This window comes from Carcharodon carcharias, chromosome 13 (assembly GCF_017639515.1).
Source record: "Carcharodon carcharias isolate sCarCar2 chromosome 13, sCarCar2.pri, whole genome shotgun sequence".
Taxonomy (NCBI): domain Eukaryota; kingdom Metazoa; phylum Chordata; class Chondrichthyes; order Lamniformes; family Lamnidae; genus Carcharodon; species Carcharodon carcharias.
In genome coordinates, this window is record NC_054479.1 from 2714103 (window position 1) to 2737995 (window position 23893).

At 44.7% G+C, this 23893-nt stretch overlaps 1 protein-coding gene across 5 annotated transcripts in view; it reads left to right on the plus strand.

Annotated features, from left to right (window-relative positions):
- The window catches only part of LOC121285630 (membrane-associated phosphatidylinositol transfer protein 2), a 405846-nt gene that overhangs the window by 273651 nt on the left and 108302 nt on the right, over positions 1 to 23893 (plus strand). For 4 of the 5 annotated variants that reach the window (XM_041202263.1, XM_041202269.1, XM_041202265.1 and 1 more), the window contains one exon: positions 19610 to 19824. The exons of the other annotated variant lie outside the window; for it this stretch is intronic. In XM_041202263.1, coding sequence (XP_041058197.1) covers positions 19610 to 19824 — 215 coding nt within the window. The remainder of the gene's footprint in view (positions 1 to 19609; positions 19825 to 23893) is intronic. 5 annotated transcript variants of the gene reach the window in all.

Below are 23893 nucleotides of genomic sequence, written 5' to 3' on the forward strand. Positions count from 1 at the left end.
CTCAGAGGAGGGCTTCCATGACCTGGGAATGTAGCGTAGAAAGATAGAGCAACCCCAGGGATACAGACACCCTGCCAATGTGTACCAATAGTGAATCTCCAAACTCCAGCACCAAGCCACAACACATACCTACCACCCCCAGCCCATACCACCTGCCTCCACCCCCCCAACACCCCTACTTAGGAACATCGGAGCAGGAGTAGGCCATTCACTCAAGCTTGCTCTGTCATTCATTTAGATCATGGCTAATCATCTACCTCTTATGCCACTTTCCTGTTATCCCCATATCCCTTGATGTCATTAGTATCCTGAAACCTATTGACTTCTGTTTTCAATATGCTCAATGATTAAGCTTCCACAGCCCTCTAGGGTAGAGAATTCCAAAGCTTCACCATCCTCTGAGTGAAGAAATCCCCCCTCATCTCAGCCTTAAATGGCTCACCCGTTATTCTGAGACTGTGTACCCTTGTTCTAGATGCACCAGCCAGGGGAACCATCCTATCCACATCCACCCTGTAACACCCTGTAAAATTTTGTAAGTTTCAATAAGATCACCTCTCATTTTTGAAACTCTATAGAATACAGGCTCAATTTCCTCAATCTCTCCTCATAAGACAATCCCACCATCCCAAGAATTTGTCTGGTGAACCTCCATTGCATTCTCTCAATGTCAAGTATATCCTCCCTTAGAAAAGGAGACCAAAACTGTGCACAGTATTCCAGATGTGATTTCACTAAGGCTCTATATAATTGCAGCAAGACATTTTTTACTCCTGTACTCAAATCTCCTGTAATGGAGGCCAACATACCATTCACCTTCTTAATTCCATGCTGTACTTGAATGTTAGCTTTCAATGACTTATGAACATGGACACCCAGATCCCCCTGGACATCAACACTTCCCAACCTCTCACCATTTAAGAAATATTTGAGTACTATCTTTTTTAATACTAATTTCTTTCAGTTCCTTATTTTCACAAGTCCATTGGTCCCCTAGAATTTTTGGGAGATGTTTTGTATCTTCTTCTGTGAAGTCAGGCTCAGTAATTGTTTAGTTTCTCCGTGATTCCCTGTTCTCCATTATAAATTCTCTTGTCTCTGCCTGTAATGGACCCACTTTTGCCCTAGCTAATATTTTTCTTTAACACATACCTAAAGAAACTTATACAGTCTGCCTTTATATTTCTCACTAGCTTGCATTCATATTCTCTTTTCCCCTTCTTTATCAGTTTCCTGGTCTTCCTTTGTTGGGTTCTAAATTGCTTCCAATTCTCAGGTGTACCACTTTTAATGGCAATCTTTATAAGCCACTTCCTTTGACCTAATGCAGTCTTTAACTTTTTTTAACTATGGTTGATGATTCACCTTTCCTATTGGATTTTTGTGAATTAGAGGAATGTATATTTGTTGCTTCTTTAAATACTAGCCATTGCCTGCCTACCGTGATTTTTTTTTTGTGTATTTTCCCAATCCACCACAGCAACTTGCCCCTCATCCTTCATAGTTTCCTTTGTTCTGGTGGCTTTGTTGCAGTGGTCCTCCATTAACAGCTTCTGCTGTCCGAGAGAGAATGGGAGCAGTAATTAAGATCTAAAATTATTATATTTGATGTTAAGGTCGGAAGGGTGTAACGTATCTAATAGAAAGCTTGAGACACTCAAGAATATATCTGAATAATAGAAGGCTCTGCAGCTCAATCTGTGCCACAACTATTTACTCAGCTATTCTGCAGGCATCATTACTGTGGGTATAAAGATGTAAATCGTTGAAGCTTTTAGTCTATAATTTATGCTTGAATTCTGTACTCTGACTTATGGTAGTTGCATTGCATACAGCAATGAAGAAAGCAATGGGACCAGCCTTTAAATTGGTTTGTCACAGATCTTCCAACATTTACCACTGATCCTGGCATCCCATCAGAGTGCCAGGAAAGGTCACTTGTCAATGAGACCTTATGAACCTTTTAATATTCTTTTCACAAGTAATGCAGGATATTTTTCAATGCATCTGAAACCTAATCACTTTGCTGCTGTGATTATTCCTCATTCTGTGAAATCAAAGTTTCCAGGCCAATCTCAGTCATATTCTTAGTCGTCGATTCTAAAGAATTAAGTACATCTCTTGAGGTCAAGAGTAATGAGATGAGTGTCCAACAGGTACAGAAAGAAGACTAAAATCTAACCATGTTTCTGACAGTGCTGCAGACTATTACTTGGTGGACAGGGATTGTTTGTAGGATGCCCAGTGATTTCAAATTAATCATCTGTCTTGGTTGCTCTGGTTATTTTCCTTATTTTATTTCCCCTCTCTTCTTCACACAATTTCTTGTTGGAAGAAGTCCATGATGTTGCTCCCTGTGTTTATGATATGTGTCTGCTGAGCTCTGTGGGTGCTCCCTTTGCTGGGAATGCTCTAGTACTATCCAATAGCACTATTTCGAAGAAGAGCAGGCGAGTTATTCCTGGTGCCCTGGCCAATATTTAACTCTTAATCGACATCACAGAAAAGAAACACATTATTTGATCGTTATCATAATGCTGTTTTGTGGGAGTTTGCGAATTGGCTTGCCATGTTTCCTGCGATACAACAGTGACTGTTCTTCAAAAAGCACCTCATTGACTGTAAAGCGCTTTGAGATGTCCAGTGGTTATAAAGTGATGAATAACTGCAAGTCTTTCTTTTGGTACATTCCCATGCTGGCTTTCAAGTGTGGATGCTGAAGACCTGACTAACCTTCCTGACATAAGGAAGGCAGTACTGAGTGATGGGTGTCGCAGTACCACCTGTTGTATTACTGCAACTTCTAACGCCAGGGAGTTGTTATGATGGTTAGCAAATCATATTTGACAGTTGCATTTCAGCCAGTGATTTCGTCTGTGGAATCTGTTGAATGTATTTTCCATAGTACACAGGTCAGCATCATTTGTTTGGATTGGGTTCAGTTTGCAAGTGAAGAAACAAGATAGAAAGATTTGCATTTATAGACCTTTAGCAACCTCAGGACATATCAAACTGCTTTACAGCCAATGAAATACTTCTGAAGGCAATCACTGTTGTAAGGTAACTACAGTATCGTCTCATTCCAGTATCCTTGTAACAGACCATAGGAACTCCTCTACTTTTTCTTTTTTTCCAATCTCAACAATACTCTATATTTCACAAGCTTTCACTAGCTAAATACCAAGAATTTGAATTTATATTGTGCCTTTGGTTAGAAAGATGTCTCTAAGCACTTCACAGAGCAAACAGGGGCTGGGTGGTGAGTCAGTGGAAGGTTTAGGACAGAAAACTGAAAATTTGCTTGAATGTAACTGAAGACTTGATTAAAGAGATGGCTTTTAAGAATTTCAACGGTGGGGAGCTAGCTGGCTAAAAGCTCTGACATCAAACTGTGGAATGGAGGTAGAGTAGAAGCTGAGGAAAAAAACAAAAAAACTGCGGATGCTGGAAATCCAAAACAAAAACAGAATTACCTGGAAAAACTCAGCAGGTCTGGCAGCATCGGCGGAGAAGAAAAGAGTTGACGTTTCGAGTCCTCATGACCCTTCGACAGAACTTGAGTTCGAGTCCAGGAAAGAGCTGAAATATAAGCTGGTTTAAGGTGTGTGTGTGGGGGGCGGAGAGATAGAGAGACAGAGAGGTGGAGGGGGTTGGTGTGGTTGTAGGGACAAACAAGCAGTGATAGAAGCAGATCATCAAAAGATGTCAACGACAATAGTACAATAGAACACATAGGTGTTAAAGTTAAAGTTGGTGATATTATCTAAACGAATGTGCTAATTAAGAATGGATGGTAGGGCACTCAAGGTATAGCTCTAGTGGGTTTTTTTTTTTGTTTTTTTTAATAATGGAAATAGGTGGGAAAAGGAAAATCTTTATAATTTATTGGAAAAAAAAGGGAAGGGGGAAACAGAAAGGGGGTGGGGATGGGGGAGGGAGCTTACGACCTAAAGTTGTTGAATTCAATATTCAGTCCAGAAGGCTGTAAAGTCCCTAGTCGGAAGATGAGGTGTTGTTCCTCCAGTTTGCGTTGGGCTTCACTGGAACAATGCAGCAAGCCAAGGACAGACATGTGGGCAAGAGAGCAGGGTGGAGTGTTAAAATGGCAAGCGACAGGGAGGTTTGGGTCATTCTTGCGGACAGACCGCAGGTGTTCTGCAAAGCGGTCGCCCAGTTTACGTTTGGTCTCTCCAATGTAGAGGAGACCACATTGGGAGCAACGAATGCAGTAGACTAAGTTGGGGGAAATGCAAGTGAAATGCTGCTTCACTTGAAAGGAGTGTTTGGGTCCTTGGACGGTGAGGAGAGAGGAAGTGAAGGGGCAGGTGTTGCATCTTTTGCGTGGGCATGGGGTTGTGCCATAGGAGGGGGTTGAGGAGTAGGGGGTGATGGAGGAGTGGACCAGGGTGTCCCGGAGGGAGCGATCCCTACGGAATGCCGATAAGGGGGGTGAAGGGAAGATGTGTTTGGTGGTGGCATCATGCTGGAGTTGGCGGAAATGGCGGAGGATGATCCTTTGAATGCGGAGGCTGGTGGGGTGATAAGTGAGGACAAGGGGGACCCTATCATGTTTCTGGGAGGGAGGAGAAGGAGTGAGGGCGGATGCGCGGGAGATGGGCCGGACACGGTTGAGGGCCCTGTCAACGACCGTGGGTGGAAAACCTCGGTTAAGGAAGAAGGAGGACCTGTCAGAGGAACTGTTTTTGAATGTAGCATCATCGGAACAGATGCGACGGAGGCGAAGGAACTGAGAGAATGGGATGGAGTCCTTACAGGAAGTGGGGTGTGAGGAGCTGTAGTCGAGATAGCTGTGGGAGTCAGTGGGTTTGTAATGGATATTGGTGGACAGTCTATCACCAGAGATTGAGACAGAGAGGTCAAGGAAGGGAAGGGAAGTGTCAGAGATGGACCACGTGAAAATGATGGAGGGGTGGAGATTGGAAGCAAAATTAATAAATTTTTCCAAGTCCTGACGAGAGCATGAAGCGGCACCGAAATAATCATCGATGTACCGGAGAAAGAGTTGTGGAAGGGGGCCGGAGTAGGACTGCAACAAGGAATGTTCCACATACCCCATAAAGAGACAGGCATAGCTGGGGCCCATGCGGGTACCCATAGCCACACCTTTTATTTGGAGGAAGTGAGAGGAGTTGAAGGAGAAATTGTTCAGCGTGAGAACAAGTTCAGCCAGACGGAGGAGAGTAGTGGTGGATGGGGATTGTTCGGGCCTCTGTTCGAGGAAGAAGCTAAGGGCCCTCAGACCATCCTGGTGGGGGATGGAGATGTAGAGGGATTGGACGTCCATGGTGAAGAGGAAGCGGTAGGGGCCAGGGAACTGGAAATTGTTGATGTGACGTAAGGTGTCAGAGGAATCACGGATGTAGGTGGGAAGGGACTGGACAAGGGGAGAGAGAAGGGAGTCAAGATAACGAGAAATGAGTTCTGTGGGGCAGGAGCAAGCTGAGACGATCGGTCTACCGGGGCAGTTCTGTTTGTGGATTTTGGGTAGGAGATAGAAGCGGGCCGTCCGAGGTTGGGCGACTATCAGGTTGGAAGCTGTGGGAGGGAGATCCCCAGAGGAGATGAGGTCAGTGACAGTCCTGGAAACAGTGGCTTGATGTTCAGTGGTGGGGTCATGGTCCAGGGAGAGGTAGGAGGAAGTGTCTGCGAGTTGACGCTCAGCCTCCGCGAGGTAGAGGTCAGTGCGCCAGACAACAACAGCACCACCCTTGTCAGCGGGTTTGATGACAATGTCAGGGTTGGACCTGAGAGAATGGAGTGCAGTAAGTTCAGAGAGAGACAGGTTAGAATGGGTGAGAGGAGCAGAGAAATTGAGACGACTAATGTCGCGCCGACAGTTCTCAATGAAAAGATCGAGAGAAGGTAAGAATCCAGAGGGAGGGGTCCAGGTGGAGGGAGAATATTGGAGATGGGTAAAAGGATCCGTTGAACTGGGAGAGGACTCCTGCCCAAAGAAGTGAGCCCGGAGACGAAGACTGCTTGTTTGTCCCTACAACCACACCAACCCCCTCCACCTCTCTGTCTCTCTATCTCTCCACCCCCCACACACACACCTTAAACCAGCTTATATTTCAGCTCTTTCCTGGACTCGAACTCAAGTTCTGTCGAAGGGTCATGAGGACTCGAAACGTCAACTCTTTCCTTCTCCGCCGATGCTGCCAGACCTGCTGAGTTTTTCCAGGTAATTCTGTTTTTGTTTTAGAAGCTGAGGAACATCACTGGAGAATATTCAAGGTTGCAAACTACACTGGAACTATTGTCACGACTCACTGGGGATAGTGTGCTGTAACGTCAAACCCGACTGGTCCCCAAGCCGGGACAAATGTGAAAAGTTTGATCAAACCTCCAGATTGTCCCAATTCTACCTAATTGTTTAATTTAGGTTAACAGAATACAAGCACCAGATTTGTAAACTTAATAAATAACTGTTTATTGAACAAACTGTTGTTAACCAGTGGCAAAAGGAAGAAACATGATCTGCTATCTTCTAACACTATAAACTCTACCCCCTTCTTAAATCCTATATACACTCACTCTGTCTCTCTCTCCCACTCTCTCTCTCTCTCTCTCACACACATTCTCTCTCTCTCTCACACACCCTTTCTCACACTCTCTCTCTCACACTCTCTCTCTCACACTCTCTCTCTCACACTCTCTCTCTCACACTCTCTCTCTCACACTCTCTCTCTCACACTCTCTCTCACACTCTCTCTCACACTCTCTCTCACACTCTCTCTCACACTCTCTCTCACACTCTCTCTCACACTCTCTCTCACACTCTCTCTCACACTCTCTCTCACACTCTCTCTCACACTCTCTCTCACACTCTCTCTCTCACACTCTCTCTCTCACACTCTCTCTCTCACACTCTCTCTCACACTCTCTCACACTCTCTCTCTCACACTCTCTCTCTCACACTCTCTCTCTCACACTCTCTCTCTCACACTCTCTCTCTCACACTCTCTCTCTCACACTCTCTCTCTCACACTCTCTCTCACACTCTCTCTCACACTCTCTCTCTCACACTCTCTCTCTCACACTCTCTCTCTCACACTCTCTCTCTCACACTCTCTCTCTCACACTCTCTCTCTCACACTCTCTCTCTCACACTCTCTCTCTCACTCTCACACTCTCTCTCTCACTCTCACACTCTCTCTCTCACTCTCACACTCTCTCTCACACTCTCACACTCTCTCTCTCACTCTCACACTCTCTCTCTCACACTCTCTCTCTCTCTCACACTCTCTCTCTCTCTCTCTCTCACACTCTCACTCGCACCCTCGCACCCACATACTCTCACCACGCACAAAACATGGATTTTAAGGGTGGGATGAACAGTTCAGTAGCACCAATCCGGAGCACAGGATTTGATGGGTTGATTTTGATTGACGTCTTCCAAATTCCTTTCAGTTCTTGTTGATGACACGAGGTGGTCTTTCAGCACTTTCAGTATTTAGTTCACTGGTTGAGAACTTGCTTTTCAATGTCTCTAACAGTGGTTTTCCTCTTTCCTTTTTGCAGGGGTTTCCTCGCAAAGTGAGAGCAGGTTATTGAGATATGAGGAAAAGAGATTTTAGATCTTTTTTCTTTTCAGGCCAGGAGCTTTCTGTTGCCCTGCTCTTCACACAAAACCTTGGTCAACTGGTCAGGAGCCAATTAAAATGCTGTTGTCAGGCAGCTCCGTTGGTCCAAGACTCCTTTCCAGCACCATCCTCACTTTCATGGCACACTCTGTTCCAGGACTGCAACATCGTATATATCTCTCATCTCAGTGGTAACGTTTCCTAAACTGCAGCCGTTGTAATTCTAATCCACAATTCAACAGAAATAAAAAGATATGTTCCTTACACTATGGAGGGATTTTAAAAAACTCATTCATAGGATGTGGGAGTCGCTGGCTAGGCCAGCATTTATTGCCCATCCCTAATTGCCCTTGAGAAGGTCACGCTGAGCTGCCTTCTTGAACCGCTGCAGTTCAGGTGGTGTAGGTACACCCAGAGTGCTGTTAGGGAAGGATTTTGACCAGCAACAGTGAAGCAACAGCGATATATTTCCAAGTCAGGATGGTGAGTGGCTTGGAGGGGAACTTCCGGGTGGTGGTGTTCCAATGTCCTTCAGATATGCCAAAGAGGATTTTAACTTCACTCATTGTGGATGGAGAGCTAGTGTAGGTTAGTAATGATGGGATAATGCTACTGGGGCTTCAGCCTGCCTCTCTGCCCCTCAAGGGTACTCCCAGGCTCGTAGCACCTTATGTTTTCTTCCCATTACTTTTGTCTCCCATTTTTTCCTCTTTGCTGCTGCGGTCCCTTCTCTCTTGTTTCATCCATTCCCTGTTACCCAGTCATGCTACATATTACCTTCTTCCCTGGGCACCTTGCTCCCCAATTTCTATGTCAATCCATCACTATTTCTCTATTTTCCCACTCTCTTGTTCTGCCATTCTAAGTTTAAATTTTTCTTGGATAAATCTGTGCCTACCTTCTGTGTCTCTTTAGTATTCTTTGAATGGTACGTTGAAGTATTTGTTGCTGCCTCCTTGAGAGCAATCCCAATTGTCGTATCTTCCTCCTCTCACTGATCGATCTTGTCTGTTCAGGTTAATCTTGCCAACTTTCCTATCCTGCTCACACCACACACCACTGTACCCTTGAATTCAATTCTGCCATGGATCAATAATCACCACCCATCCACTCAGTTCAAGCCAGGATATGGGTTCACTCCTGAACAAGAAGACCCTTGCCATCCATGTTCTTATTGTGCATGATGTGCTGACATCATTGCTTTAGCCTTCCTGCCCACACTTTGCACCAGCTGCCCTGCCCAAAATGTCTCCGTGGTTACCTTGGTATCTCTGCCTACTGCTTTGGTCCCTTGCCTTGTTCCATCCCTCTTGACCTGTGCTTGAGCGTCAAACTTTATATTATCCTATCACAAAATCTATTTCTAGCTCCATAATGTTGTCTGCTTCCACCCTGCCTTAGCTCTTAAACAATTTAATGATTACTTGGATGAAACTGATGGCTGGAGGTGAGCAGAGCCCTGGAGATGGTCAGGATTGTGTTTGAATCACATTCAAAGAGTTGAGCCAGCATGAAGGGAAATGGGAAATAATTTATAAACTGGAAAATAAGAACAAAGATGCTCAGCCACTTATTTCATTAAGAAAATATATGTAGAGCACTGTTAAAGGGCTAAAATTTTGTTCTATGATAATTCTGCATCTTTTTAGATACCTATGTGTTTAGCTGTGAAATTACATTCTTTTGGCTTTTGCATTTACGTCTTAACCCAAACTCTGCTAGGCTGATGATTTCATGTCAACTACAGAATAATGGTGCACAATATAAGCTCAGACAGTGGTTTTTGAAGCTTATCAGTGTATATGTGCTGCATCAGTGAAGATAGGTATCCATCCTGAAATGTATCTTTAAAAAGTGTCATTTTCCAAGCAAAACTGGCACACTTCTGGTAGAGGACATTGAATCATTGCATTGTGTTGCAGAGGGGAAAAAGGACTTAAAAGCCTGGTACTTCCCCAAGGGACAGAGTTAATTGGGACACATGATATTTGAGCTGCAGTTGTGCCACCGGTTAGTGTGCTGCTTGGGAGCAGTGGCTGGAATCTTCTGTTCTGGAGTCTAAGTTCGGTGGCAGTCAGGGAAGTGGGAGTGATTGCTGCTGAGGGTAAGATGACTGACCACACGCGATCTTTAGCTGTTCAACTTTACATGTGCATCCACAAGGAGCTTGCCGACTCTTGTGGTGGAGTGGGCAAGAGGTTGGCATCCCTGCCATGACCCCATGGGGTTGAAGGTCCAGGTGCCATATTTAAAGGGCAGCCTGCAGGCCAGGAACTTTAGATTCTGCTGAGACCAGGATGTCACTGACCAGACAACACGTGGCTCCACAATTCAGCGAAGCTCCCTGAAGGTTCTACTCTAGGCCGTTAAGGGATGGCAGCAGGAGGCCCTCTCTTCTGACCACAACAGCCTGGGTGGAGGTTGCAATAGAGATTAGTGCCATGGGGCCCACCAAAGATCTGCTGAGCAGTGAAGAACGATGAGGAACAACCTGTGCTCAACCAGTTTAAGTGGCACCATCTCCTCACTGCAAAGTGACACTCGTAAGGGCATCAGGCAGTGTAAGGGTGGGAGTGCAGAGGGATGTCGGGCAGGAGTTTGGGTTGCAGGACTCAGTAGAAGATGGGATGTGTGCACTGAATGTTTGCCACTCACTTCATGCGCTCAATCTTCTATCAGTTGCAGGACACCCTGCTTGGGCTCAGCAGCTGACATAGGCATGCATGCTCCTAAACTGCTCATGCACCCATTGGGATGGCAATCAATCCTTGTGTCTGTCTGCAGGATAAAAATGCCCACAATAAGAGGGAGCAGACAAAGATCAGAGACGGCATTCCAGACATTCGATTCCCACCCTGTAAGAGGAGGAGGTCACTGAGCTAGTCAGGGAGGAGCAGGACTGTGCTTGTGCTAAAGGAGAGATAGGACTCTCCCAGGAAGCCAGTAAGGATGCCTCCAGTCTTCAGTTGTCAGCTGCATCCACAGAATAACACATTGCTTTATTTAAGGAACCTGTTTAGGCATCCACTAAATCCTCCATTTCTCCATTTTAGTTACAAACACAAAAAGGGGGAGGCTGACAACAGAGACCAGCCACAGCTCCATGTCCAAACCCTCTGAGGAGGATGCCTCCAAAGCCTCAGAGGATTCACCATCACGAGATTCACCTGCACCCTCCACCTGAGCAGATACTGTCACCTCGGTGGGTGCATGTTTTACAATAGGTTCAGGGTCACAATCTGGTGACCATCACAGACATGGGTCCACAGCTGGCAGAGGAAGTGACAGCCGAGGTCTCTGCTACTCGGAGGAGTGCTGGAGACCAGGCCCCTGCTCAGCCCCATGCAGATGATGAGCCTCTAGACTTGGCCATAAGAGACCCGATGGAGATACAGAGACAGACAGGGGAACATCAGACAGAGATGCCAGAGGCCATGCGCAGACTGGACCGAAGGCTGGAGGAGTCAGTCCACGTTCTGTCTGATGTTGTGACTCCAGCATGCGAGTGCTTGGCTGCCTCCATGGACAGGGTGGCAGCTGCCTTGGAGACCCAGGTCCAGCAGCATCCACAGTGTCTGCTGGATATGTGCTTTGACCTGCACTCCGGCACTTTAGCCATGGGTGCAGTGCAGCAGTGGCCAGGTGAGAGCGGGACTGGGCACCTCGACCCCCTCCAGGTGTCCCTTCTCCTCAAGGAATCAGGGAGGTGCCATGAGGCACCCACTGGAAGCAAGAGTGGCAGCCAGGATCCCAGGGGCTTCATCCCAGGACTCTCCAAGGGTGCCCTGCCTCTCCACCTCCCCTCTGCTAGTGACCCTTCACCTCCAGCAGGTCAGGCCAAGGAGGTGAACCTGCACCTGAACAGGAAACCCTTAAGCAGGCCAGGGCCCTCAAGGCCTCAGACCACCAGATGACACCCGCCAAAGTCATCACAGTCAACAGGGCACAGCAGTCAGCAGGCTGCCTCCACCTCAGCTGTGAGTGTCGGGATTGCACCTGGACATCATGGTAGAGAAAGAATGATAAAGACGTTTGGAAGGCACACAGGTGGCACAAATGTACAACCATTGTATATATTTCCGACACTTGTAAGTATATGTTCACATGCACAGTTTGGAAGTTTCCTGGATTCTATCTTGCTGCTCGTTGCTTCAATGGTTGTGGGCATTTAAGGATCCGGAATGTGGGCCCCTATCGGAGTCCGATAATGAATTCTTATAGATTCACTTCTCTCACATTATCAACATTGTGATTACTGAATATTCCAACGTGGGGATGGTTAAACACTGACCATCATTTGTGAGTGTGCGGCCTGGGCACACATTGTGCAATCCATTACTTGCAGCTCACCAGGTTCTGAGAATGATGTTTGTGCAGAGTTTCCAGTGAGGTCATTGCATCTCCTGCTGCTGTTGTCCTGATGTGAAATGTGAATGGATGCAAGGAGTACTCAAAAGGAGTTAAGCAGGCCATGTGAGTAACAAGGAACACTGTATTTCCAGTTTCATGGTGAAAAGAGTGAAGCACTACATGATATCAAATTAAACAATAAAACAAAAATCTGCTGCATTTTATTGATCCAATATCTTAACAGCAGATAGCGTGGGTTTAACAATTATTTGACAAGTTGGCTTCCTTTTGCCCAACTTGTGGTCGCAATGCTTTAACTGAAGTGAGTAAAAGCTTTTGGTCCCTGCATGAAGCAATATAAACCCATTAATGAATCTTTTGTACTTTAGCACATATGTCAGTATTTGCTGCTCCTGTTTGCTGAGCTGTATGGTGAGCTTTGTCTCTACAGAAGCCTATAAGTAACTACCATTTCCCTTAATTAAAATGAACTTGCTCCCTGGGTTTCCTATTGCATGTAATTTAATGCCATTAGTTTGGCCAGAAGATATGTTACCATCTGTTCTGTACAACTAGTGGCAGCCTTGATCGTATATGAAGTCTATTTGTTGTCTAAACACAAGTACTAAAAGGATTGAGATTTCATTCTCTAATATTCATTTGGAGTTCTTTGCATAACAGCATAATAATGTCAGCTGTGATGTGCTGGTGCTATTTTGCAAAAACATTGTCATGTCACTAAAATCTGGTGACCTCCATGATTTGAGTAGTGCTTGGGACAGCACTCTAATCTTGTGTAGTGTGCAACAAGGAAAAAAAGAGGGCTAGAATAGCCTTGTAAATCCACCGCTTGGAGTATTTCAGCTTGGAGTAGACTCAATAAATAACATTTGGACAAATGTAAGCTGCCTTCTCTTCAGAAAATGGACTGTGTGCAAAGAGGTTTAGCGTATGTTAGGGAAAGACAAAGAGTGCATGGTGGGAGAGTGTAGTCGACAGTGGTGGCACCCTTGCCTTTCAGTCAGTTGGTAGTCAGTTTAGGATGTTAGCATGTAATGTGGGCTGAGTGCAGTAATGAAGGAACTGCTTTGTCCAGGGGGGAATATTTTGGATGAGAGTCAGCCAGCTCAAATGGCTGTAGAAGATCCTATCGCACAATTCAGAGAAGGTTAGGGCTAAACTTCCAATGTCCTGGTGAAGATTGATCCCTGAATTGACAGTACCAAAAACTGATTAACTGATTTTGCTCTTTGTGGGGCCTTGCTGTGTACAAATTGGCTGCTGTGTTTACCTGCACAACTGCAGTGACTACACTTGAATGATTTGTTGACTGTGAAGTATTTTTGGATGTCCTGTGACCATTCAAGGTGCTATATAAATAATACGGGTTTTGTTTTTCATTCCTACGACAAGCTTTGCATTATTGAAAAGTGATAAGAAAAGACTAAGTAAATAATTTTTTTTTTCATTCACGGGATGTGGGTGTCACTGGCTGGGCCAGCATTTATTGCCCATACCTAGTTGCCCTTGAGAAAGTGGTGGTGAGCTGCTTTCTTGAACTGCAGCAGTCCATATGATGTAGGTATACCCACAGTATTGTTAGGGAGGGAACTCAAGGATTTTGACCCAGCAACAGTGAAGGAACAGCAAAATATTTCCAAGTCAGGATGGATAGTGACTTGGAGATGAACTTCCTGGTCATTGTTTTCCCATCTATCTGCTGCCCTTGTCCTTCTAGAAGGCAGCAGTCATGGGTTTGGAAGGTGCTGTCTAAGGAGCCTTGGTGAATTCTTGCAGTGCATCTTGTAGATGGTAGACACTGCTGCCACTGTGCGTCGGTGGTAGAGGGAGTGAATGTTTGTGGATGTGGTGCCAGTCAAGCGGGCTGCTTTGTCCTGGATGGTGTCAAGCTTCTTGAGTGTTGTGGGAGCTGCATTCATCCAGTCAAGTGCGGAGTATTCCATCACACTCCTGACTTGTGCCTTGTAGATGGTGGACAGGCTTTGGGGAGTCAGGAGATGGTTACTCGTCGCACGATTCCTAGCCTCTGACCTGCTCTTGTAGCCACAGTATTTATATGGCTAGTCCAGTTCAGTTTCTGGTCAATGGTAACCCCCAGGATGTTGATAGTGGGGGATCCAGCGATGGTAATGCCATTGAACATCAAGGGGCGATGGTTAGATTCTCTCCTGTTGGAGATGGTCATTGCCTGACACTTGTGTGGTGCAAATGTTAGTTGCCGCTTGTCAGCCCAAAGCCCGGATATTGTCCAGGTCTTGCTGCATTTGGACATGGACTGCTTGATTATCTGAGGAGTCATGAATGGTGCTGAACATTATGCAATCATCAGCGAACATCCCCACTTCTGACCTTATGATGGAAGGAAGGTCATTGAAGCAGCTGAAGGTGGTCGGGCCTAGGACACTACCCTGAGGAACTCCTGCAGTGAAGTCCTGGAGCTGAGATGACTGACCTCCAACAACCACAACCATCTTCGTTTGTGTTAGGTATGACTCCAACCAGTGGAAAACTTTCTTCAGAGCTGAAGAAGGGTTGTATGGACTCGAAACGTTAACTCTATTTCGCTCTCAACAGATGCTGTCAGACCTACCGAGTTTTTCCAGCATTTTCTGTTTTTGTTTTAGATTTCCAGCCTCTGCAGTATTTTGCTTTTATCCCTTTGACTCCAGTTTTGCTAGGGCTCCTTGATGCCACCCTCGGTCAAATGCTGCCTTGCTAGAGTCACAGAGGTCTACAGCACAGAAAAAGGCCCTTTGGCCCATTGAATGTGTGCCAGTCAACCGAGTATCTAACTATTCTAATTCCATTTTCCAGCACTAGGCCCATAGCCTTGTATGCCATGGCATCGCAAGTGTACGTTCAAATACTTCTTAAATGTTATGAGGGTTTCTGCCTCTATCACCCTTTCAGGCAGTGAGTTCCAGATTCCCACCACCCTCTGGGTGCAAAAATTCTTCCTCACATCCCCTCTAAAACTCCTTCCCCTTACTTTAAATCTTTGCCCCCTGGTTATTGATCCCTCCACCAAGGGGAAAAGTTCCTTTCTGCCTACCCTATCTATGCCCCTCATAATCTTATACACCTCAATCATGTCCCCCCTTAATCTTCACTGCTCCAGGCCAGATAACCCCAGTTTATCCAATCTCTCCTCATAACTAAACCTCTCAGCCCTGACAACATCCTGGTAAATCTCCTCTGCACTCTCTCTAGTGCAGTTACATCCTTCCTATCATGCAGATTCCAGAACTGCACGCAATACTCCAGCTGTGGCCTAACCAGCGTTTTATGCAGTTCTAGCATAACCTCCCTGCTCTTATATTCTATGCCTCGGCCAATAAAGGCAAGTATCTGAGCCACCTTATCCACCTGAAGGAACCGGTGGACATGCACACTAAGGTCCCTCTGATCCTCGGTACTTCCCAGGGTTCGACCATTCATTGTGTATTCCCATGCCTTGTTTGTCCTGCCCAAGTGCATTACCTCACACTTACTGGATTAAATTCCATTTGCTACTGCTCAGCCTATCTGACCAGCCCGTCTATATCTTCCTGTAATCAAAGGCTATCCTCCTCACTATTTACCGCCCCACCAATTTTCGTGTCCTCTGCGAATTTACTGATCAACCCTCCTACATTCAAATCTAAATCGCTTATATATACCACAAACAGCAAGGGACCCAACACCGATTCCTGTGGAATGGGCCAAATGGCCATCTCCTGCATTTGAAAGATTCTGTGATCTCTACAAATGAGGTAACATGCTTTGTTGAGGCCTTGGAGCAGTAGAAGTGGTTTGATAAATATGCTTTGAAGTGCCTTGTGGTCCGACTCAACTATTATTTTCTTAATCCCAAGCAGTTACTGGTTAAAATGCTCACAAAGGCAATAGCCACGCACTGTTTCTCAAGCTGGGCGTAGCATCGTTCCGTTTGCATTAATGCTCCGAATGCAAATGCAGCTGACTTTCCTTGCTGCATGAGGGCTGCTCCAAGGCCTGTTTTACTGCATCACACTGCAGGATGACTTGGTCATTGACATAGTACCTCAGGACTGGAATTTTCATCACTAGTTTGATGTGAATGAAATCTGCTGCTTACTCTGCGCCCCAATACCAGTGAACATTCTTTGCAGTGAGGTTCACACTGATGACAAATTGGGGAAGAACTTGGTTAGGTAGTTCACAAATCCTACAAATGTTGCCCTGTCTTCACTTCTGTTGGTTGCTGCATCTCTGCTACAGCTCTCACCTTATCAGGATCAGGGTGACATCCTTTTGCTATCAGTACATGACCTATGTATTTGACTTCAGTCATCTTCAGTTGCAGTTTTTTCTTGTTCAACTTCAGGTTCATCTGGTGAACTCTCTCTAGGAGTTTCTCAGATTCTAAGTATAGTCTGAGATGGCTTCTTCTATTGTATCTCCACGTCCGTAAACTAGCAGATCATCCACGATCGCTTCCACTCCTGGAAGATCATTGACTATCTCATGCTGTCTGTGATGCTTTTCTGAAGCTGTAAAAATGCCAAACAGCATGCATAACCACCTGTACCTCCCAATGGTTTCCAGAACGTGGTCAGGAAACTGCTGCTTTCATCCAACTTCACTTACCAGTATCCATCCTTCACATCTAAAGCAGTAAAGACGTTTGTCTTGGTGAGTTGTGGCAACATTTCTTCAATGGTTGGTATAGGTTAGTGAGAGTTCTGCAAACTTTATTGAGGTCTTTTGGATCTATGCACACTCTAAGCTTTCCAGATTTTTCACTGCTACCATGCTGCTAATCCAGTCTGCAGGAGTTGTCACTTTCTTGATTATTCCTATCTTTTCAACCTCCTCAAACCTGTTTTTCAGGCAAGACTTGAGGGCAGCTGGAACTCTCCTCAGAAGGTGCTAAGTTGGTCCCACACACTCATCTACTTCAAGATAATATTCATCAGGAAATCATCCAAGACCTGTGAAACATCTTTGTAATTTGTCACAATCTGTTCAGCAGTCAATGGCTTTCTGCTGTGTGAAACGCTACAAACCTTTTCTGGTAAATGGAGGGTTACCAGTCTGGGTTTTTGACTTGTTTCAACTGAGTTGAGAGTATTTAGCTTAGTGTCCATCATCTGGAACTGCAGATCTTCTTTCTCCCTATTGTATTGGATTCTCAGCTCAGTTTGTCCTCTTGGGGTGAGTATCATTACATCAAAGAGCCTTTGACAGCTTCATTTTTGGGTCACCATCTTGAACAACTTCATACAGGTCTACAAAGTTCATGATGTTGCACGTAGCACTGGTGTCCATCTGATGCTTCACATTAACTTGATTGGTCTCCTTCTGCAGTCACAAATCTTTTTTTTAACCTCGAGATATGACTGTACCAACCTGTTCTAGGGTGTAGAGTGATTCTTCAGAATGATTGATATCTCTCCAGCCACTATCTTTATAGACTTTTGTTCTTCCAGCAAACACATGCATGCCAAGTGGTTCAGCTTCTTGAAAGTAGAACACTGCTTTCCCCACACTGGACATGATTCTTTTTCTTTCATGTGGTGTCCTCTGCAATATTTACATCCTGTACTCTGGCTTTGATCTTTCTGTTGGCCCTTTTGTGAATTGTCCTTCCTTTTCTCTATTGTCTCATGCTTGGAAGGCTTGGACTGCCTCTTAGCATAGTGCAAAGCCCCATCAATACTCCTCAGCTAATGATTAGCAACTTCAGAGCTCCCGCACATGCCAGCAGCATACTTGGCAGTAAGTTTCTATTCTCTCAGCAGATGTATTCTCATGGCAGGATCTCTTGTTCCTAAGACAATCCTTTATCTCTGATTAGATTAACCTTCAGTTGCCCAAGCTCAAGATTCAGCTAGATGCCTCAGTGCAGCCACCTACTGATCAATGTGCTCCTTCTGTACCTGAGTCATGATGTTGTTTATGGGTTTAACAACTGCGGAGGGTTCAAAGTGGGTTTTCAGGGCCTCCAAAATTTCACCAGACTGGCTTTTCTGCTCCACAGTGAGGCCTAGGATGCAATACAGCTTATCGTACTCTTTCCCCAGCACTGATAACAGATTTGCTACTCTTATTTGTTCAGCTTTCTTGTTCAACTTGGTGGAAATTTTATTGTTCTGCCATTGAGACTGGAAGAATTTCCAATTCATTCTCAAAACTCCCTTTATCTCTATAGGAATATAGGTACTGGAATATTCAAAGCTATACTGACTCACCCAGCAGTCAATGTCCTGTTGAAAGTTGCAGACTGAAGTTTTAATTATTCTGTGCTGTTTCTTACAGCTGCTGACTCTCTTACAGCAATGAAAATCCACTCAATCGCAGCTGCCAAATTCTGACACTCTGTTCCATGTGGTGTATAAAGTGGCTTCTTCCCTAAAACCTTAATTCACAAAGATTACACCAGAGATCATATGAGACTACAGTGCGCAGAGGTATTACTCCAAGCACAGCCTATTTAATCAGACTGACGACAAATAGTCAAGCCCTGGATTAAGAAATATCCCAAGCGATTTCAGATGTGATTTCATTTTAAATATTATTGTGAATTATTGAAATTTGTGTTTATTGGAAACCTGGAGTCCTGTCTACCTGGCGAAACTATTTGCATTTACATGTGCATCATTGAATATTTCACCTGTAACCTTATTGTTAAAATACCGATCAAAACTCTGGATGGATTCAAAGCTTTACATTTCTCAGTGTTTTGATGCTATCATTTAAAAATGAAATGTGGTGTGTTTACACAGGCATTGATCTCCTTATTCTAATCAATTAAAGAACTGGGATTTATATACTCTTGTTATGCAGGTAAACTTGGTAGTCTTCTTTCACTACTTTGAATAGTGATTGCTAAGGGTGTTTGTATAATGAACAGCTTGAGAATATGTGGATATTTTCTTTTACCCAGAGCCTCAAAGATCTTGTAATGTATCTTACAATGAGATGCTGAACTCTGACTTCAACATGATGTAATGCATAGAAATTTATTACAATATATGCATTATTTTGCTTTTTGCATTAATCCAGCTGGAGTTGTAGCTGTTTAGCAAGATTTACAGAGCAGGATTGATCTGACTTTACAAATTAGACTAAAGAAATAAATCATTTATATTTATAAAGCACCTTTCTTGACCACGGGATGGCTCAGTGTTTTACAGTCAATTGAGTACTTTTTGAAATGTAGTTACTGCTGTAATTGGGGAAGGACAGCAGCCAATATACGTACCTGAACATTGCAGAAGCAGCAGTATGATAAAGGACCAGATAATCTGTTTTATTGATGTGAATTGAGGGATAAATATTGATCAGAACATCAAGGAGAACAGCCTCTTTGGAACAATGCTATGGGATTTTTTTTTACATCTACCTGAAAGGCCAGTTTGGGCCAGTTTAATGTCACATTCAAAAGATGGAAGTGCAACTTGTTGTTTTACTTCCATTCTACTTAAGCTTTAGTTAACAGAACATTCCATGAAATAAAACAGTGCCACAATAATTGGATTTAATGAGGCTCCCCTGCTTTCCTAGCTACTTTTGCATTACTATTTCAAACAGCCTTCAAATGCTTTCAAACATTGTATTTGTGCGGGAAGATATGACATGAACTCTTACTCAATTTTTTTCATCTCTTACAGAAAAAGAGCAGAGAGGAAACTAGTGGAGAAGGGAGTGGTGTGGAAATTCTTGAGAACAGGCCCTATAATGATGGTCCAGGTGGCTCTGGGCAGTACACCCACAAAGTATACCATATTGGTATGCACATCCCCAGCTGGTTCAGATCTATATTACCAAAAGCTGCACTGCGTGTTGAAGAGGAGTCGTGGAATGCTTACCCCTATACCAGAACAAGGTATATGTTCACAATCGCTTGTCTATTCAAAATGGAATTAATATATCATTGATAATCTTTGTATATTTAAAAAAAAACAAAGCTTCCATCACTAAACTTCAATTAAACCAATTTACACCACTCCTTCCAGCTCATTCTTGCTTCCTGATTTTAAAATTCTGCCACCATGACCATGGTGTTCTTGGAATGCATCTTTCCTAGTCTACATTTCTGAAACCAAGTATAGGGACTGAGACAGACTATAGTGTGGGATCTAGAGGTTGTCTGTGAAGCTTCTGGCTGCTGGTGGAGTGATTGTTAGTTCTCTCCTTAAGCTATCTCAGAATAACGTTGCTAAGTAAATACACCCTAAGTTTATCCGTGGACATCTTCAGGATCTAAGTAAATGAAAGAACCATTCAAAAAAATATGATTTTTCTAGGATAAATTTGTATAGTTTCAAGTTGAGCTTTTGTGGCCTGAGATAGCTGATATAAGCTTGGGGCTGACTTTTTAGAGCCTGCCAGGACCAGAGTGGAGGCAGGCGGACACTAAAAATTGTGCCGCTGGTCTACGTACCAGTTGCCCAGCTCCATCCATCCCACACCTGAGCCATTTTCATGGAGGTGAGATGCGGGAGCTGCAGGGCTACCCGACCACATGGGACAGGTAAGCCAATCCAAGTGTTTAAGGAGCACTTAAGACCCATTAAAGAGACTGACTGTAATTTTCCAGTCAACCAGATTTCCACAGGTGGTGGGTTTAACTGCCTGGACGCAACCTCCCAGTGGCAGACTTGGGGGTCAGTCCTTCAGGCCAGCCTAAATTCCCTCCCTCCCCTCCCTGCCTGTGTGCAGAGGGGTTCCCACAGGGCCTCAGCAGTGGTCACCTGGCTCAAAAGCCATTCTTCAGCTTAAAATTAAACAAGTTGGAGAGGACCTCTACTTTGAAGTGCCTCACTTACTTTCCATTTACAGCCTACTGCTCCTTTCCACTTAGCCTGTGACTGGCCCTCCAGCTTGGAAGTCCCACCCACCATTCTTACTTGGATAGTGAAGCCACCCTCTGTCCATTGAGTTCAGTATTAAAAAATGACAGGGTCATGTTTTGGAATTAGTCCTTGCATCTTGGCCCTTTTTAGGGGTTGCTCATGACCTTCACCAAGAACACTACAGTTACCACACAACATTAAAGTGAAAGACTGCAGATGCTGGAAGTCTGAATTAAAAACACAAAACAGTGAAAATACTCAGCAGGCCTGATGACAGGTCATCGACCTGAAATGTTAAGTCTGTTTCTCGCCACAGATGCTGCCTGACCTAAGCATTAAGTTAAAATCAGAGAGCTGGTGCTGACATGGTGGGCTGAATGGCCTCCTCCGACACTGTAATAATTCTGTGATTCTGTGACCTGCTGAGTATTTCTAACATTTTATGTTTTATTTTTATCATTCATGGGATGTAGGCTTCGCTGGCTGGGCCAGCATTTATTGCCCATCCCTACTTGCCCTTGAAAAGGGGCCGCCTTGCCTTCTTGAACCGCTGCAGTCCATGTGGTGTAGGTACACCAACGGTGCTGTTAGGAAGGGAGTTCCAGGATTTTGACCCAGTGACAGTGAAGGAACAGCGATATATTTCCAGGTCAGGATGGTGAGTGACTTGGAGGGGAACTTCCAGGTGATGATGTTTCCATCTATCTGCTGCGCTTGTCCTTCTAGATGGCAGTGGTTGTGGGTTTGGAAGGTGCTGTCTAAAGAGCCTTGGTGAATTCCTGCAGTGCATCTTGTAGATGGTACACACTGCTGCTACTGCGTGTCAGTGGTGGAGAGAGAGAATATTTGTGGATGTGGTGCCAATCAAGCGGGCTGCTTTGTCCTGGACAGTGTCAAGCTTCTTGTTTTGAGAGCTGCACTCATCCAGGCAAGTGGAGAGTATTCCATCACACTCCTGACTTGTGCCTTGTAGATGGTGGACAGACTTTGGGGAGTCAGGAGGTGAGTTACTTGTCACTGGATTCCTAGCCTCTTAACTGCTCTTGTAGCCACAGTATTTATATGGCCACAGTATTTATAGCGTTCTTACTGTGCTACAGTCACCCCTTGCTATTATTACTTCCACACAAGCCTTGCTACCATTAACAATGGAGAACCGGTTAGTACTGAGGAAAGGATGTCCCTTTGTAAATGTTACAAGACAGAAACTTGTCTGAAATCCCTTCATAAACTTCCTGGACCGTGCACCATCTGTGCACATTACAAGTGTCAGAAATGGAAAGATCAGAAGTAACTTGGAAATAAGTGCACCAGTGTGATGCCCCAGGGACATTTTTGTTGCTTGGCAGTAGGTGAAATTGATGATTATAAAATGATGGATTTTGATGCGCAATTAAAACAGAGTGGCTGTTCATTTGTCAATGTCAGCCCTAAGATATGTCTGGTAATCTTTTATCTGCCTTGTCTTTTATTTATGTTGCATTTTGGCCCTGGGAGCAGATATCGACAGTAAGAAGATCAGCCCACTGTATAAAGATCAAATACTGTTTCAGAAAAATCTTCAGCCTCTGCCTAGTGCTACCCGAACTGCAATTATCCTGCAGCTACCTGTCCAAAATAGCAAGGATGCTGCTTACATGACTTGGCTATTGCCTTCTGACACTTGAACTGTACTGTTTAGGAGGAATTTCTGTGCATGCCTGAATACACAATGACTGAACTGTCCCCCTACAGCTAAGAGATTGAAATGTTTGGGAGTGATGAGAGTGAATTTCTGCTCTTTCAATACTGAAATTTTTCACTAATGCCAGCATTACCTGCAGCGGTTCAAAGATCTGTAAAGAACATCAGATGTAGTTCTTTGCTTGTGTATATGGAGGAATGTTCCAGCATTCATCTTGGCAAACAGCTGCTTTCCATTTTTGCTAAGCTCTGAGGCAGTGCTTTCTCTCAGCTTCCCACTGGGAGAGTGAACATGCTAAATTGATCCTGTAAAACCAGCTTATCCACCAACCTTTTCGCTTTGGGGTGGGGGGAATGGCAGTAACCACGTTTCCATTTTTTTCTCACTCAAGGTGCCGATGAACAAATTTTGGAAAGGTAAGGTTTGGCACAACTTGAAACTGAATTTCAAAAAAGTATTGAATAAAGAAACAATTGCTGAGCAAAAATAACGTCATAGCAATAAATTGTTCAGTTAAGAAAAGAGTAATTAATAAAAATAACCAGAGTATGAGAGGGTCAGAGTATGTGTGCCAAGCTCACACCCAAACTCAGGCTGCTTACTCACACAACCTCACCCACTGTGTGTTGGGGTGTGTGTGTTAACGTGTGAGAGAAACCTCAGACTTGGGAGTAAGAGAGACACACTCACACTCTCTATCACAGACACTTACCCTCTCACTGCCACACATGCACACACTCGCTTTCTCACTCCCTCCCACCCCCCTACCCCACACACACACACACACACAATCTTTCTCTCACTCACACATGCACTCTCTCAGTTCCCCCCCAAAACACACATACACGCTCCCAATCTCCCACACATACCAGTCAGCCGCTTCCCCACCCACTTCCTTCTTGGGTTCTGCAGCGTGTTACTCCGGGCCTCTCAGCCAGCCACCCGCCCTGGCCCCGGCCCTCATGTTACTCCACTGCCTCCCCTGAAAGTAAACTTCTTTCCAGCAAACTCACTGCTGCTGATGTTTGCTGTTCCTCCAATCAGAGACTGTTTCTCTCCCAGCTGATAGGCTGCAAATGCAGGAGAGCAATGGCCTATGATTGAAGGAGCAGCGCTTTGTAGAATGTTCCACTCTAACTTACCTGTTTGACATTATTTTGAAAACTGGCTCTGGGGCCCACATAGAACGGCTTCAAGGGCCACTAGTTGGGCAAGCTCGCTCTAATGTAAACTTGGTGTTTAATTGAAAAATAATAAATCTAATACTTTGTGCTTTTACTTGAGAGTTGGGTTTTTGGGGTGTATTATTACTGTAGGATGGATTTTAGGATATATTAGTGCAGTGGGGATAGATTTTAGGGTGTACTAGTGGGATAGGGATTGATTTTAGGCTGACATTCATGGGGTGGATATGG